This window comes from Atractosteus spatula, chromosome 2, assembly GCF_055471065.1.
Source record: "Atractosteus spatula isolate fAtrSpa1 chromosome 2, fAtrSpa1.hap1, whole genome shotgun sequence".
Taxonomy (NCBI): Eukaryota; Metazoa; Chordata; class Actinopteri; order Semionotiformes; family Lepisosteidae; genus Atractosteus; species Atractosteus spatula.
In genome coordinates this window covers 11,553,887-11,572,953 of record NC_142707.1, presented here as the reverse complement: position 1 = coordinate 11,572,953, position 19,067 = coordinate 11,553,887, and the positions used below count along the sequence as shown (strand labels likewise).

Below are 19,067 nucleotides of genomic sequence, written 5' to 3'. Positions count from 1 at the left end.
AGACTAATAGAGTTATAATTTGAAGGAATCTCTTTCAAAGTCATGTAGTGACCATTATTTTCTCCTGTCTTGATACCAACAGAACTTTCACATTTCATCAACATGAGAGAACTGTGAATGACAAACATTTTCCAGCTGGCTGCAGCTGCACAGGAAGAGTGACAGAAAAGTGGGCAGCAGTGTGCTTTAAACAGACTTTAGTCTACTTTAGTACTAAGGCTCTGACTTACCAGAATTAAGCGATTTTCTAAAAATGGATGGAAATATAGAAATGATGTTATCCTGATGTTATCCCAGTGGTTCTGATCACAATGTCCAGTTCATTCTTATTCTAAGAAATAGAATGCATTGTATTTTCTGTTGTGTTCAGGAAGTACCCCAAAATTTGTATGTTATTCACAGTAGTGAGATGGGTCGATAGCTCTTAAGATAATCTAATGGTTTATTAGATTTCAGGATAGAAGTGAAAGCTTTTCTCCTGATCTTTGTGAGTCTGTTACATTGTGGTCAGTATTGAGAATATTTTATTGAACCGGGTGTCTCGCCAAGTACAAAAGGAAGGCATATAGAAAGTACAGGTGTTGAGGAATTCTCCATTCCTGTGCAGTGTATACTACATAACTACATGGAATGTTACAATATTTATAAAAGAAGATCAAAATGCTTGAAAGACCAAGCATTACAGGGTGCTTATGAATGTGCATTGAGGTCACAATAAAGAAAACACATACTGTATGATGGATTGCTATATGAAGATCAGAAGGGGCTAGGCTAGGATAAATATCTATGGTTCTAAAATAGCAGGTTAAAGGAAAGTCAAAGAGATAGCAGAAGTCTCTTCAGTTTAGACTGAAACAAAGCAAAGGTAGGGTACACCCACAGGATTGTATGGAAATATGCTGTATTAAGTTTATATATTAGCCATAAACCTGCAAAAAATATATTTTATTAAATTATTGCCATTTAATAAATCAAATGTCAATAATACTAGTGAATTGTGCCTTTCAATTTGTTTCATCACAATGAGTAAGTAAACTATATTAGGAACAAGTAAAAGGTTTATTCCATGCTGAAAAGAAAAGAAAGGAAAGGCAATGTTTTGGCTGAGGATTCTATTATTTACATTATTTTATTATATTTATATTTCAGCATCAGCATACTGTATGTTGGGAAAGAGGAAAAATAAGGACTGGGAAACAAAGCAATTGACTAAATGTGCTTCAAGGCTCTAAATGAAAGGTACTGTATGCACATGGCGAATATAAATTGTATCACTATCAAATAGTTGGACCATAACTGAATCAAATAGAGATATTCATTTAAATAAAATGGTGTCCAAAAATCATTTTGAAATTTAAGTTTCATTTTCATTTCCTTCATAAATCATGCAGGACATATTTAAAATAATAAACAAAATGAAAACCATACACAAAACAATGAGTCATAACAAAAAGATTTATTTTTCCTCTGTTTTTTTCATTATACAAAAATAATGCATTTAGGATTATAAATCAAGCTTATTTGAGATAATACAACTTAAAACACTAAGAACTGAGATAAAGCCATTAAGGTAGAAATAATTCAGTGAGTATTAGACATCAGATCTTGGATGGAAAATATTCCGTTTTTGAGTTTTCCTTTTAAGCGACAATAAGAAGGTCTCTGATCTAGTACTAGATTCGTTTTCTTTCTCTCACTCTGTGATGTGCAAGCCACACTCATCTGGGTTCTTCATGTGATACTGAGCTCCATACAAAAAAAACAGGGTGTGGACCCTGGATTTTGCAGATACTTTTACAAGTCATATTTTCATACGTAAATGCCGTGACAAACCTGATGTGTTGAACTTGTGGAAATGAACCCATGCCCCTGATAGGGCTGGCTGGAGCTACTGTATGTGTACACTGCACACCTAATTTGTTTGAGAATTACATCTCAGGGGATACTGCAAAAACACTGGCTGGCAACTAGATTACACCATTTGCTCTCTTGCAGGCTTAGCTTGTTAGTTGGTAAGTGATAAAGAGTTTCCCCTCATCGCTTTACTTTTAGCAAAGCAAAAGCTGAGAGATACGCATGTGAGCTGTAAAAGAGCTGCGTACTCCACCCTTCCTCTAAACACAAAGCAACACTATCTAATATTAGGCTCATAGCTGCTCCCTCCTCATCTCATTCTGACTTGCATTCATTTAATTTGCTCTCATGTCCTGCTTTGTGCTGCACTACATCTAAAATAATTTGAGGCACACCCAATTTCCCCTCAAAAGAAATTTAATTGCCACTGCTTGCTTTGAACCTTATTTGAAAATGGGGTTCCATTAAAATTTGTCTCCTTCTCCATATTATACCAATCTCATTGATGATCTGTTAACAGAACAGAAAGTAGAATACAAATAACTAGGCTGCAAAAAATATTTATAGAAATAATTTGACCAATATTCTCACTAAGGTCTTATTTGTAAAATATAAAAACAGTTAGCATCTAGATTTTTTTACCTTGATATAAAAATAAGGAGTTATTTTAGTGAGGACTACAGATCAAAGGACTACAGAAGACAATCCTTAAATCCTTCTTATTCTATTTCTTACTCATTCGCTGCCCTTGCTACTTGCGCTGTTCCGTACTGTGGCTTGGAAATATTTTAAGTCATTTGAAGGAACAATTGGGACTAGCACTGTATCAAAGCAAGAACGTACAACAAGACAGTTTAGGTATGATAACTGGTGATATAACACGATAAATTTGCCTCTGCAATGCTTTTTTTTTTTAATGATATAATTATAAAGATAAAGATGCAGTTTGAGAAGGTTACTCCACTAGTGGCTGAATTCAAAGTGAAAAGAAAATGAATTAGTCAAATCGAATTGACTGGCCTGAGCACGGAAGTCTACATTATCAGCTTAGGGGATTTCTGCTGCACTCTTCTCTAGCTGTTAAAGAGGTCCTCGAAGAATGCCCAGTCCAGTTGGTCAGCAGTCCACCAAAAGATCAGGACCCCCAAAGCTATCACCAGAGAGATCCTTAGCAATGTCCACAGCACACTGGGAGACTGAAAGAGAGCAAAAGAGATAACACAGTACTGCAAGGATATAGCTAAAACCATCAATATACAGTAGTTAAGGTGCATTTTTCTTTGACAATCCGAAGGAATTTAATCTTTTGAGAATGAAAATGCAGAAGACTTGAGAGAGATTTCACTGATGTGTTAGTAATTCAAATTAGTAATTAGTAATTCAAAAAAAAGATTCAAATACAAATGTTGAACTCAATCCAGCAAGTTTGGTTGCTAGTAACTAAAAGATATACAATAAAAAATATTATTAAAAACTACTATTAGTTTACCTGTCAAATTTCGTAAGTGTTAAGAATGAAAAACTATTAAAAAGCAGAATAATACGAACATTTAGCTGCCACATTCTTTCACGAATACAATCATAATATGAATTACAGATATGTAGTGTAGACTTTACTCTGACAGCTAATTTGTTTGAGAATTACATCTCAGGGGATATTGTAGTAATCCTCGTGATTCTCTACCCTGGTCCAGCTGAGCTTTTACAGTAATAAATTAAACTAATTAATTAGGATCCAGAACCACCTGTACAGACAAAGGTAATACTCAAAATCAAAATCATGTTTGTACAGTATATTTCAAATTTCTGTATTAGTCCGAATCACACTATAACAATTAAGTTTATAGAATTGTCTATATCTAAGTTTATAGACAGATTAGTTCTTCATGCAATAACTAGCATACTAACAGAATTGCGCTGTTCAGATCAGTTTAATGTCATATGCACAAGTGCAATGAAATGCTTATTTGCCTGTATGCTCCGATAAGAAGACATTAAGGAAGCAGCAGTAGTTTGTAGTTTGTGCTGTCAAAATTAAAGTTTCTTTAATAAAACCCAAGATTAATGTTTGCCAGCTTGATCCATCCAAATGTCTGCCAGTCTTTCAATTTTATGTCATTACCTGGTGTTAACTAATGTTTAGAGCTGAGGGACTGGGAGGAACACATGGAGCTAGTGGTTACGGTCAAAGGACAGGAAGAGAGAGTGAGGGAGGCACTGAGGTCTAGTGGTGAGAGATGGAGAGGTTTGCAGTAACCACTTCTGTTAGAGAGATTGTGAGGGAGTATGACAGGGAAGCACTGTGTCCTTAAAGGATAAGGATGTGGATGTGTGCATATGTTTTTTGATGGGTTTGGTAGGGGGTGGGGGTTCATTAAAATACACAAATAATTAAGTCAGAGGGGGAGGGGAGTAAAAATGAACATTCTGTAGAGATAACAAGACAGAGACGCTCATGGAAAGGAAGGAGCCTGTTAAAGCGATTCCTGTGTTACTTGTGCAGGAAACAGACAGTGTGAATCATTATAGGAGAGGTCCTTTATACTGTATCAGCCTTGTGAAAGAAAGACAGAAAGGAACTAAGAATGTGATCGTAACCCAGCTTCATTCTCTCGAGGGAGTGCTTGGGTTTAGGGTCATGCAGTAACTAAAACCAGCTCTGTGTGTGTTTGTGTCGTGCAGAACTGGCTCACGCTGGATACACGAATGGAGAACATGTGCAAGAAAAGTGATAGAATTAAACTATCTAAGAGAATGGCACAAACCTTTGAGGATTTCTTCAGGTCTAGGCTGTCTGTCAACAGGATGGCCTGCTAACAGATTTACAGCTCTTTGTCCTGTTCTAACTGAGGGCTTAGACATGTAAAAACAGAATAAAACTTTGCATATATAGTAAAAAAATCAAGAGAGGTTTAACCCTTTAAAAATAGATTTGTGATATATGCAATGCAGGTATAATTATCTCTTGCCTAGTGGAAAAATATTAAAAAATATCAATAGCAGACAGATTAAAGGAATAAATTATACCAGTGACAAATCTGTTATAATTCTTTTTATTTCTTGTGTATTTTATCATATTTGTTTTCTATAACTATACACAAAATGCCTCGATTATTTTAGTGAATAACTCCTTGCAAATTTGTATCCCACAGGACTCCATCAAGGATTGATTTTTCATAATGCTTTAAAACCATATATTAGTATGTTGGTCTTGTATCAGGAGGCAAAAAGACTTTATTTCAAATGCTAACATTGAAGTTAGTTGGCGCAGCAAATATTATTCAAAATGGAAATAGAAACATAAACTCTCACAGAACACATTCAATAGGGTAGTTAACAATAAGTGTAACAGCTTGTCAAAAGGTGATTTCAAACAAGCAAATGTCAATTAGTCATCATTGTGAAAGCCTGCGCTGAATGTGCAAAAACCTCAAGGTCAAAACTCATCAGACACTGACAGTCACTCCCCGATCCGTGGCCAGGGCGTGCCTCTCTGCTGCACACTAGATGAAGAGGAAGTGATATGTTGTGCGCAGCGCTGGCATAAAAAATGACCAGTTGAAGCTTTTTTACAGAAGGGCTGTTTGAATGACCAGAAGCTGATTCATTGCAAGGCTAAGTATTTCTCCATGAACTGAATTCTGTACTAAACCTCCATCCCATTCTTTTAATTCCAGGAACAAGGCCGCACTGTCTTCCAGTTCTCCACACCATCCTGCAGTCCCTCTCTCCCAGCCCTGGCTATTAGCTCACTCTTTCCCAGTCCCTGAGCTTGCTCTAGCCTTAAGACCTTGCTGCTTCTCCCTACATCTATCCCCCTAGCCTCCCCCCTGTCCCCTCACTGGATGAGGCAGGAGGAAATCAGCCTCAGGAATTTCACCACCAGTCCTTTCCAACCTGCTTGTTTTAATCATCTTCATCACAGTACTGGGAGCTCTCCGCTTCACTCCCAAAAGCCCATTACTCAGCAGGATGGCAGAGTGCTGGGAGGCAGCCAACAAGCAGACTGTTTTACATCGCAAAGATGTGTCAGGCCGAGTCCAGTGTTCTGTTTTATTAAGATATCTAGGAGAAATTTCCTAAATAGGATTGAAGTAGCAATCCTAGAGAGCTAGGGAGAGAAAAACAGTAGCGAGAGGAATGGATGAGTGTTGGGTGTGGGGTGGCCGTCAGCAGTAAAGTTGTAAAAATGTAAAAGGCCTCAAATCTTCCACTGTGAGGAATTAAAGGCCTTGAATGTTAATATCCAAAAACAAAAAGGTAATGAAAGGTCTGCAAAGAAATGCTTTCAATGTTCTGTAACTGACAGCCTCAATAACCCTTATTCAGATACAATAAATCAATCAACTTCCCAGCTATGTCTTGTGTAGTTTGTTTGCTTCAAAGATCTTAATTGTCCTGGCAGAGGTCAGGCAAATTCCCATGTACTGCTGGTAAAGTAGTCCACCTACAGCATGTGATAAGGAAAATGTCAATATTTATATAGGTTCACTGAAGCATTTATCTGATGAAGCTATGTGATGAAATGGAGGTCAGCAGCATGGTTGTGTGAAGGTGTGAAAGTAACTATTCCATTAAAAATAAATTGAAGTATTACCAGTTTATTTACATTGCAGTGTTCATTTTTTAAATCACCTGCTACTGTCTACCATGAAAGGAATTTTAAAAAAGAAACTGGAATAATTTCTGGTCTCAAAGAAAAGTAAGAGACTCAGATGAGATTGTGAGGGGATTTCACTAAAGTAAGCAAAGCCCTGAAATGTGGGGTGAAAGTAAAACTGAAGGGCTCTGAGCTCTGAAGACCCAAGGCCAGAAGTGTAAATTAAACAACTGCTAATTTTTAATTTTAAAGTGAATTGACATTCAAAAAGGATTGAAGATCCCTTTAACTCAGGGGTCTTCAGGAGCCCTGGCTTTGGAGAGCTACAACACAGTCAGTCTTACTCTCATCCTAGCTCCCGTCTCCATTTGATGGTTTGAACCAAATCTTTGAGCTGTTTAATGCGACCGAGAATACTCCAACTGGCACGTCACTCTGCCTGCCGTCGGGGGAGGAGAACAAAGTAATGTAGCCAATTCATAGAGGGGGATTATTAGGAGGCATGGGAAATTTGGCCAGGATGCCGGGGTTACACCCCTACTCTTTTCATAAAACACCCTAGGATTTTTAATGACCACAGAGAGTCAGGACCTCGGTTTTACGTCTCATCCGAAAGACAGCGCTTGTTTTACAGTATAGTGTCCCCATCACTATACTGGGGCATTAGGACCCACATGGACCGGAGGGTGAGCGCCCCCTGCTGGCCTCACTAACACCTCTTCCAGTAGCAACCTTAGTTTTTCCCAGGAGGTCTCCCACCCAGGTACTGACTAGGCTCACACCTGCTTAGCTTCAGTGGGTTGCCAATTGAAAGTTGCAGGGTGACATGGCTGCTGGCATACAGTCAGTCTTACTGGTCACCTGGTATTTCGAGATTAGGAAAACATGAATGTTTTTGACCAATTAAGAAAGTCTGTAACTCATTCAATAAAAGGGAACTTTGGTCCCTGTAGGCTGAAGGGTCATTTGGTCTTTGTACCAGATGGTCTATAAACTTCATAATTGAACACGTGATTGAGCATGAGTAAACTACTACTTACCATTACATGCTAAATTTTATCCCTTTTTGTACCTTCCTCAAAGTGAAATATGATACAAAATGTAGCCAAATAGTTTTGAATTACATTTAATTATCTAAATCAGAGATGATGAGATGATACTGTACATGTCCTATGTCGATCTAGTGGCCTCATTTTATAAGAAACTTACAGTAATTATCAAACCAAGCATACACAAGCCAGCTGTCCCAAATTAAAACTGGAAATCAACTACTGTGTTTTGTCAGAATTGTATGTTTTGGCAAAAGAATATGTATTAAAAGTTACATTTAGCTGTTTTGTTGTTGCACACATTTACAATTTGTCAGCAGGAAGTTCAAAAAGGCAGCTGATCCCAAAATAGAGCCATAGAGCCAGGTTGGTCTATAGAGTAGAGTCTACATAAACAAATTTCAAAAGGAAAAATCAATGCTGTCACTCCTAGAAATGGTGTACTATATGGCTCAATTTGATCTATGTGGGAGTCTAAACAACCCAGACCTATCAATTGTAGATTCATATCTAGACTGATTAAATATAAGCTCCCAAGACCCTTTCTATACCCAGTAAACACAGGTCTAACCTCACCCAAAGAGAAATTCAGGCTCTCCAATCTCTCCGCAATAGGGATGATTGTCATCAAACCAGCTGACAAAGGAGGCGTTGTTGTGGTGTGGCAAAAGGACATATATATTAATGAAGCCTCTAGACAACTAACCTACACTTCCACCTACCTTCCTCTCAAATAGGATCCTACCACTGACTACCAAAAGGAAGTGATACCCACCATCTCCCTTCTTATCAGCAGGAAGGAGCTCTCTCAGGAAGCGAACCAGCTCGTAGTTGAACATCCCCAGGTATCCCAATTTTACCTCCTCCCCAAAATCCAAAAACCCGATACCCCTGGATGCCCCATCGTCTCAGCATGCAACTGTCCAACTACTCACATCTTGGCCTTTCTTGACAGCATTATGAGACCGCTGGTTGAAGGTCTTCCTTCATATATGAAGGACACCAACCATGCCCTCCAACTTTTTAATGATTTCCAATTTCAGTGTCCATAATGCTACATTTTTACCATGGACATCACATCTCTTTACACCGTCATTCCCCAGAATGATGGTCTTACAACCCTCAAATACATGCTGGACAAACACACAGTGCGCCTTGCAGAATTGTTACTCACACTTCACGCATTCTCTTTCAATATCCTTTTTACCAGCAAGTTAGTGGAGTCACCATGGGCACCAGAATGGGATTTCCAGAACCAAGCACTCAAAATGCACTCTTTTTTCATCAACAGAGGATACCCCACCCATGTTATTGACAGGGCCCTCACCCGAGCCAAAAAGAGCCCTCAGACCATCAACTCGATCAGGTACTCCCAGCCTAACAACTGCATTCCTTTGATGCTTCCCTACCACCCTAACACACTCTCTATCCCCACGACCATTAACGACAACTTTCCCATCCTTCAGGATGATCCCTCCATTGGGGCCCTCTTTCCTGACCACCCCATCATCTCATATCGCCGACCACCTAATCTGCATAACCTTCTTGTACACAGCTCCCTTGACCGCCATCAGCAATCATCCACACCAGGCACTTTCCCCTGCAACAGAGCTCGTTGTATCACCTGCAAGTACATATCCAACACCACACTCATTCAAGGCCCCTCAGAACAATTCCGGATAATTCAGATTACATCTTGTACCTCCAGCAACCTTATTTACTGCATCTCTTCCAGTAAATGCCCTTCCATCTACATTGGGGAAACAGGAAGGAGATTTGGAGACCGCTTCAGAGAACATGTTAGGGCTGTCAAGATTAAAGATTTCTTCAAGCCCGTAGTTTCTCATTTCACCTCTGACGGCCATGATCACACTGATCTCTCCGCCTGTGGTCTCAAAATAGGGTTTCTTAACTCCTATAGCAGAAAGACATCAGAAACTAAAATTATCCTGAAACTCGATTCACACCTTCTCCCTTCTCTCAATGACAGCCTTGTTTTTGTCTAATTCTCTCTATTCATTTGTAGGTTTCGATTCACACCTCTCCTCACCTCTCTCGACCTCACACCACTTGATTGGCCACTCTGCCTCGCTCTGCTCCTGCCTCCACCTCTCTCCTGGCTTTTGTTTTCCCATGCTATATTATCTTTGCTGAGTGCCCTATCTTTCTTACATCTGAAGAAGGCTCCACAGCTGAAACACTGCGTATCCTTTCTTCTCTTTTCAGCATGGAATAAACCTATGACTTGTTCCTAAACTGATTAAACTTATAGTAGTTAAATATATTGACCAGGTGATAAGCATTACCTAATTGTTAATTAACTGAGTTTTGCTGACCAGGTAACTTGAACTAATTCATAAACCGTGTTTCACAATCACATCAAATACGTCTATTTCAAAAGGAAAGCAAACATTAATTCAGTTCTCTATTTCTCCTCCCCCCAGAATTACTGGTCGCCTTGTTAACTGTTTTCAAAGTGACATGTTTCTACTAGTAACATATTTGCATGTAAAAAATAAGTGTCATCATTTCATTCTTAATTCCAGAAAATCGCATTACACTTAAATTGTCAGATCCATTAATTATATTTCTGTTTTGGTTTTAAATTGGTTTAGTTTACGTCATTTTCCAGTTATCGTCTGGGACTGACATTCACTGATAAACTTTGATAAGATGTATTTGTTACAGAATTTAAAATTGTGTCAGTCATTTAACTGCCATTACTGTAACTTCTTTAAAAGGAAAAACAGCATCATAATTTCCAGTGAATTGCACAGATTTTTCCTCAAAAGTGTTCTCAGCCCATCTTATTATAATATGAATGTCTCATCAGTAATGCACATATGGTACTTCTTATAATGCATTTTTAATTACTTGACAATTACATAGTTAAAGTTGTTAGGTAGCTGCACTCCATAAACTGATTTTGCATGTTCATGGAATACAAACCGATTTAGCTATATTTCAATCACAATGCATAGCCGTTTATATCAGACAGAACTGTCAGGCATTACTGTATATATTTTGCATCTCACAATCCCATTATATTGCAAAAATACCTTTTGAGCAGCTTTCTTGCCTTCTTAAAGCTGATCATCTGGCCACAAAAAAGATGGACAGTACATTACCAATGGTTTAACAATAAAATGCTTTCTTATTTCACTACTCCTCTTGACACGAGAAGAATGTTTTGTTTTCTAAGCTGTTTTTGTAACTGTTTTCCTGTTTATTGCAACACTAATTGTGCTGGCTCTCAAACCTCCTAGCAGGCAGTTTAGAGAAGAAACTATGTTTTGTTTGATGAAGCGTTACAAGCATCAAAGAAGACAACAACCTAGAATTAAGCAGAACACATTCAACAAGAAAACAAACTGCAGTAGAAGGATGGTATTATGTATTCAAACCCATTCATGATTTATTCATATTGCAAAGATAAAGACTGAAATTATCCTAAAATAAATATTTTGAGTGATGAAAACCTTCCGTACATCATCAAGTTATCTCTAAGCTATTTACACCTGGATAGTAGGTCTGCAGTGATCTGTGGTGGTTCTGCTCAAAAAGTACTTTTTGAACAGTACTGTACTCTCTTTGCAGCCTGTTTACATCCAGTATATTGCAGGATTTTGCTGCAACAAGGTCCTTAATTATTAAATTGAATATTTTCATTGTCAATGTAGCCATTAAGCCTCTGATTGTGTGAAAGTACTACAGTGGAGCTGTCTGAAATGGCCACGAGTTGCGCAACCTTCTTGTACTCTTGTACTACTTGCCTTATTCCTTTGCTTGCCACAAAATTCCACAATCAAAATGGCAGCAATTTGTGTGCAATTCCACCCACCCCTTCTCCCTCTTCCCCGATTTATGAAAAAAATTGTACAATGAAACCACACAGAACACAATGACTGGGGTAAAGGTCACAAAGCAGCGCCACAAAAACAAAACAGAAAACTATCCCTGCCTTCGAATTCCACATGTTTTGTAAGAGTCCTTGATTTTCCTGGGGAGTAAAGCAGAATGTACAGTTCCTGCCTGGCTCCAGCTCTTGTTTAGTTGTGATGAAAGTTTAGTCTAAAGAGACAGTGGAAGAGAGTTCAATGCAAAGATACCAGTTAGGAGGCCATTATTATAAAGTCAAACAGCAAGCACACAATCTAAATGACTGAACACACTGAAGGCTGAAAATTGTACACCTATTCTTCAAAGATACTGTACAGTACATGCCCAGCTTTAAAATTTTGTTTCTATGTCACTCCACCTGTTTTTGGCATTGTTAGAGTTTCTTAATTTAAATAATGCAATACAGATAATGACCAAATGAGCTCAAGTATTTTTCACCTGATCCATATTTGTCAATTGTGCTGTATGTCAGATGAGACTGCTGCCTTGTACTACCCTCCCTTGTTTCAGACAACAAGGGCATTCTGTCTGGAGATGGAGCCTTTTCTGCACTTATCAGGAAAAGTACACAGTTAATAAAGATAGAATTGGCAGGCCCAGAAAAAAAGACTTCTGTGTTTGAAATGTAGCTGTTCGAGAAGTGGTTAGGGAGATACAGGGCTATCAGTCCTTTTTACTTTCCTGAGTGTCAGACCACTTGAAATACAGTATATGGTTTGGGCTTGAGTTGATGAATGAATGAATCAAAAAACATTATAGCAGTATACATTTATGTTTAGGTGGACTGTTCAGAAATAAAACCCAATACAAATTTCTAATTACAATTTGTTAACACTGGATGTTTCTTTTTAAGGGAAAAAATGTGTGTGGTCTTTTGTTACATTCTGACAAAACCACAATCCAAAACGTTTGTTATTACAAGCATCCTAATGGGGGCCCAGAGCTGACTTTTTTCTGAACAGTTCATTCAAACCCTCTTAATTAGAATACTTGCCAGCTAACATCATATAAACTCCCCTGAAATGCATGGCTCAGTTTTTCCCAATTACAGTTGGTCAAGAATGGCACTCCATCCCCCAGAAAAGATACTCTTGGTGCAAAGACTAGTGCTGGGTGTCTACTGCATATTAACCTGCAAAAGGTAACGTTTAGTCTGTATGTTAAAAATGGAGAGACATTTACTGTAGATATATAATAATCAGCAAACATTTTGCCCTGGAATGTGTAAAAATAAACAAAACATTTAAGATATGAAAACATGCAGAGAATTGGAGATGGACAAAAGTTACTTAATCTCTCCTGAAATCTGAAGACTGCACACAACATGCCACAGCCCAAGAACTACTATCAAGAGATTTGTCAGGATGTGAAACAAGCGCCCAGCAAAACAGCAAAACAAAAAGCAGAAACGGTAGTACCCCTCCTTTAAAATATTGCAAAATTAAACCCTGTTTTAAAAAAAGAACATACTGTATATGCTAATAGTTTGCTATACGTTTCTCCTCAAGCAGCATCAATCCAGCAGGGCAGAAATACAGTACAGGCCTGTGTCCTGACTAATAGAACACTGCATTTTTGCTTGTTTTGAGATCTTGTCCTTCTGCGTAATTCTACAAAGATTATGAACAGATATGAATTTGGTGTAGAGAAGAATGCAAGATTATAATCATGTTTGTATTCTTGGGACAGAATGCACTCCTGAAGGCTCCGTTTTTAGGAAAGCAGCTGTTTCCACTACAGAGAGAAGTTCGGGACAGAGGAAGCTGAATTGCACAGAGATACGTTAGCAGTAAAGAGGAAGCTGGACTTTGTTTTTGTTTATTATTTTGTGGTTGTTTGGCTGCCTTAAAAGCAGAAATCCCACAGGAGTTGGAGACCAATCTCTTGGAATTTGACAGGGAAAGTGAAAGGATAATTGCAGCAATCTCTATTAAAGTAATCTCTAAAGTCCTGCAGGGTTTCGTTTTGCAGGGGTCAAGTGGGTCAGCCACATTCATTTTGTGTCATTCTTCTTCCACGGAAACACCCAAATCCCACCCAAGGTTCTGTGGGAGCAGTGGGCACTGTTGGAGATCTCTAGCAAGGATGGTCTAAGCTAAGGGCTCAGGCCTGGGGAAGACTCAGGGTGAAGTGTGGATATAACAAGCACACAGTAAGACTGAGCATCATCCATTCTGAATTTGGATCCATTGCTTTGAGAGGGCACAGTGTGACAACTGATTATGTTCTCTTAGTAATATGAATAGGTAGTAAGAGCCTAATAACAGAGGAGATCACCTTCATCAGTCGTATTGATGCCCCCTGTATTAATCACAAAAAAACATTACAGGGGGCCAGTAATATTCTTCTATGTGATACCACATTCTAGCATTCTACCACATTCTAGACATGATCCATCTTTGATCAGCAATCAGCAGAGTTTTCTGTGTCTAATACAAAACAAGGGTGGGACCCAAGAATGAGAAGGCTTTGTTCCTCATCTGTGATTGTAATGCCAGCAAAGCAATGAACTCTTGACAAAGGCTGACCCTGACTGCACAATCTGCTATCTGATAACCTCATCCTACAGGAATTCCTGTGCACATCTGCTCTTGCGTTGCCACTTCAGCTCTCTGCAGATCATGCAGCTATGGCAATAAGGAAACATTAGATATCTGAGGAAGTATGACGTAATCCCAGCTGATGATTAATCACCTCTCATGTAACAACCAACAGATCTTGTTCTTAACAAAGGGGAAAGGAGTCAGAGTTCAAAACAACACTGGCATATTAAATAATTGATAAATTGACTTGAATGAAGGTGGGAAAATGATTATCTGCTAACTAACTTGGCATATTCATTGATGTTGTGACAAAGAGAGGGTATGGGATGTGAAACTGTCTAAAGAGACTTAAACATCTGGCTTTTTACATATAGTATATCAAGTCAGCTACAGACAATATGGAAGGTTAACTCTGAGTAAAACAGATGTATATTTGTATCCTGAAAGCAACTTTCAGATTTATGGTCTGTTTTAAGATTATGCAGTTGCTATGAAAGTCTGAATTCTATTTCTTCCTTTGCCTGTTCATACATACCGGTATACATTTATACCTACATAAAACTATAGAGGTCACTCCCTTTTTATTTTTCACTATCATATTCCTCACACATGCTTTTCATTTATAAGATCAAAACAACGATAGTGTTATAAATGCTATTGTCATTTTAGCTTTCTTGGTAGCTGAACTATTTTTACTTCAAAGATTAAAATACTGAATTAACAACCGCATATCTCCAATGTGAGATGAACTGTTAGTGAACTGCTTCAGCCAGGCTTCTAAGGGGTTAAGTGACACAGTGAGTCTTTCTCATGTTCTTCTACTACGGTTTCACAGGCACACCTGGAGAGGCAAAGATTCCTCCTTCTCTGCAGAAGGCATAGCAAGGACTTGTGCCTGTTTGCTTTAAAAGGTAAAGCTGTTTTAAGCCATACTGGAAGAGTGAATCAGAGCTGAGGAATTCCACAAGTCCAATCAGTTCTCCATTAAAAGGCAATCACAGGAGCTATGGCTTGCATCTCCCTCTTACCGCTTCTCTCTGACTCTCTACAAAAAGCCCTTGACTTTCGCAGGAGTGACGTTGTAAATCGCATTATTCACCCTCGCCATTTACTGTTCTCTTCATCGGCCTTGAGACTGCTGACCAAAAACAGTGATGTCTTACAAGACAAAAGATGAGGATGTATAGGAAACAATTGGCAACTGTTACTCCAATATTACATGTGTCATGAGGAATAGACGATGGTTTTGAAACCTCAAAAATGCATTTGAATGTTTCCCTGCCGTTTGTAATAGTACAGTACTTTGAGTTCATAGTGGGATAGAGTCGGATCTGATGGGGAGCTGCCTGAGCACCAGCAGAGCGCTTCTTAATCCTTTGCGGTGTGCCGGTGTGTAGTCGTCTGTAGAGGTTTCTGCTCTCTAGTATAGGAGAGAACACTTTCTTAGTTTGGAGTCATTGTTTGTGTTGCCGGTGCAGCCCTGATTAGCGTCAGGTGTGGAAGCTGCACATTCCCACACGCCGCGGAGTGGGGAGTGCAGTGGGAGGTGTGTTCCACTGTCACAGTAGACACAATAACATACAAGAAATCTGCCAAAGCAGAGGGATATTCTATTTAATTTTCACATTATTGCCCTGCTACTCGTTCACCCCTCAAACCATTAATTTTTTTTACATGCTACAGGCTCAGCAATGACGCACAGGAGGTCCAGTGCCTGCAGGTGCCAGGGAGGTTACAAGAGACACTGTTTCACTGGGATCTGAGAATGGCCTGACTGACTAATCCAAATCTAATCCCCAACAACTCTGAACTAATTGGGAATTACCACCAATTTGGGAATCCATGACTCATGACCCTGGCATGAACTCACAAGTCGTGGATTACAGAGCTCAGCCTGCAATTGGAGCAACTGCCTTCACCCCTCTAGCCTCTCACAAATCCTGAGGAGTTTATAATGTTTAAAGGACATAAAACTATGAAGGTCACATATGATATATTTTAAGCAATTAACTTAAAATAGATTTCTGTGGAATTGGATGTAATGGGCACAGACTCCTGACCAATATGGCAGCTTAGTCGAGGAGCTCTGGCATTCAACGCATTTTTTTTTAGATTAAAAAATTAATCTTAGGAGAGTGGGATTCATCAGCCTTGCAGACAGGCAACCCGTCACCCAAACCCAGGGCGAAGAAAGCCAGGAAGCTGCTTCTTACCTCACAGGCTACCAATGCAGATGAAACCCTTCTCTGGGAGAAGTGAATCCTTCTGTCTTTGAATCCCTCCCTACTTCTCTTCCTTCACACATTCCTATTCAGTTGAAGTTATTAAGTTTTAAGTTATACCCAAACCTTAAGCACATGAGATAATATACTAGAATGCACTGCATAAATGTGAATTTAGCTAGATGGCTTTCTTTACAGGCTGCACAATATGTTAGGATCACTGTTTGAAGGATAAATAGATTTCCTCACAATTTCCTATTTTCCACGGTGGTGTTGGGTACCTCCTGGGTGCAACCTCCACCGTGATAACCTGATGACAAATAAAATGTATTACAACTAGATTCATGTGGAGGAGTAAGTGACCAAGGTTTTGGTTGACACAATTACAGCACTACAAATGTTTCTGGTCGTCTAGTAATACCTCATTTTAAATATTATTATGGGGCTTTTCATTTGAGGGCATGTAAGAAATTTCCAGAGTCTAATGGTATCAGCTTCATGGTGCCCACATGTGGAAACATATGAGGAAAATCAGAAGCAAATCAAACACCAGGACCTTTTATTTTGAGTTCCCAAAAGTAAGACTGTCTCCATTGTAACGGGCTCAATTACTGCAAATGCACTGGAACACTTTCTTGGCAGCCTCCTGGAGTTTCACAAGCTTTCACCAATTTGGGATCATTTCTTCTTACTTACAGGATCTCATCCCTTTACTTACCCACCCTATTCTATGAGAAATGTTTGTGCTCCTGGTGCTGCCTTTGAAACCAAGAGCCTGTGCGCTGTGGGAGACTTACTTTCTGTCTGGGGTTTTATATTTTATGGATCTTGGTCTATGCACAGCAATTTTGCACCTATGGGACATTTGCCCGGTGACATTTACTGTCATTTATATGGGATAGAGAACTAGGCAGATTGGATGGTAATCCTATTTGTTATGCACTCTTGGACAATCCTTTTTCTTTCTCTAAAAGCTTACCACACAACCTAATCCATCCAAACTTACACATAGGATGTATCCAACACCATATCACTGGTGCTGTATAAAAACTCATAGTGTAATAGTGATAGTGTAACCTATCAATGTTTTGGGACAGCCCTGTAGTGGTGTCTTTTTGAGCATAACTATTAATCAATAATGTATTTTCAGATGTGACTGGTGTGACTGCGTCTCTCAACTGTTTCTGCAAATACCAATTGACATACTGTATTACTATACATTTCAGGCAGGCAGAGCATCTTTTGTTTGTGGGTCTGACACCAGCCAAAATATTGGTTTAATGAGGCTGGGTGGAAAATGGGATACCATTAACAGCACTTACAGTAGTTCCTCTCATTTGCAGAAAGTGTGTGGAAGTACTAATAAAACAAGTCCAGTTGGATAACTTTTTGTTAGTGCAAAACCTGTGACAGTATGATTAGGAGTTTCATTGCGTCCTCCAAATTTAGCTGGATGTGCGTGTGCCCCTTTTACCTTTTGTTTCTCTTCTCTTGTGAGGTTCCATGTTTTGTATCTTGGTTTTATTTATTGCTTGTATTTTTCTCGCTGAAATATTTAAGAAATTAGTTTACAAGATGGTAAAATGTTGAGTAGTGCTGACAGATACACATTTTCGAGAAAGGTGTATCCTCACCACACCCAGTCTGTATTTACGAACAGTTGAGTATTAACATCAGAAGAAAGACTTACAATTGTAAGAAAGACTTACAACAAGACTTACATCCAAAAACCATGTTTTATAAACTTCAAATCTATTAAACATATTCTTACGCTGCTAGATGAGGCAGGTACTTTTAGAACACCCTGGAATTAATGTCTGCTTAGTAAAAAGCCCCTTGTAAATACCTTAGGAGTCACTCCTAATTTCGAAAGCTCATTATATCTGATAACACAGGAGAGGGAAAGTCCCACTTTTATCTGATTCCTGTGTAGTTAAATCTTGAAAGGTCTTTTTTAATCACCCCCACTTGAAAGGATACCCTGATACAGCTAAGGGATCTAACAGACCTCTTACTGGAATGCTATCCACACATTGATAAACAAAAGGTTCTTCCTAGAGTGAGAGATAGCTTGAGTTTGCTCCACTGAATCTGCAGCCTCTTCAGCACTCTCTGGTTAATGCACACTTCTTCAACAGCCAGACAGCAGCTGTGGATGCCACCCCCACACTTTAACCACCCACCCAGACTCTGTATTGTTCTAATGTTGAAAACAGCACAGAGCAATGAATATAACACTGTACCCATTGGCATTGAGCTTATAATAAAATTGTGAAAACATCTACACGAAAGAAGCAATAAAGGTATGGTGTGGGATCATTGCACAATATCCCTGGAATATACTACAGTATATCTGCAGGACTTGGTAAGATTTCAGACCCTTCTTACCTAACTGACACCAAATTCAGCTGTCAAGTTTAATTCCAGATGTGCAATGGACATGTTTCAGTCCTGGCATCTGTGCTACCGACAGATAAAAATAATAATAACATAGTCTGTGGCCAAAACCTTAACAAAGTGTTGGAAATGTCTGCAGGACTCTTATCAGGAATACAACATACAATATCCTTTAGGGCTAATTTCACAGTAAAATATAAAGGATACCGGAAGGAGTTCTTTTGTTTTTTATAGATTTCATGCATAATTATTTCCTCCTTTGTTTCCTCGTTTGTAAAGCCATATATGATTCATAGTCTACTAAAAGATTCACATTTCTTTTTTAAAGTCTTTTTGTTTTTACAAATGACATTACCATTTGCATTCACACTCAATGATAATTCTGCTTTCTGTAATTAACAATGATAATTCCTTGTGTATACATAGCACAAAATCCCAAGGGGCTTCATGCATAGGAGGGGAATCAATTCAACACTAAAATGCCCACGTGCTTGCCCATAGC

The 19,067-nt window shown here is 38.8% G+C and overlaps 1 protein-coding gene across 4 annotated transcripts in view; it reads right to left on the bottom strand.

The window, feature by feature from the left end:
• Positions 1-1,437: 1,437 nt before the first annotated feature.
• The window catches only part of LOC148839242 (uncharacterized), a 49,209-nt gene continuing 31,579 nt past the window's right edge, over positions 1,438-19,067 (bottom strand). For 3 of the 4 annotated variants that reach the window (XM_088930579.1, XM_088930596.1, XM_088930587.1), the window contains exon 7: positions 1,438-3,050. In XM_088930579.1, coding sequence (XP_088786705.1) covers positions 2,928-3,050 — 123 coding nt within the window. In that variant the 3' untranslated portion in view covers positions 1,438-2,927. The remainder of the gene's footprint in view (positions 3,051-19,067) is intronic. The other variant, XM_088930604.1, reaches the window with a different exon arrangement.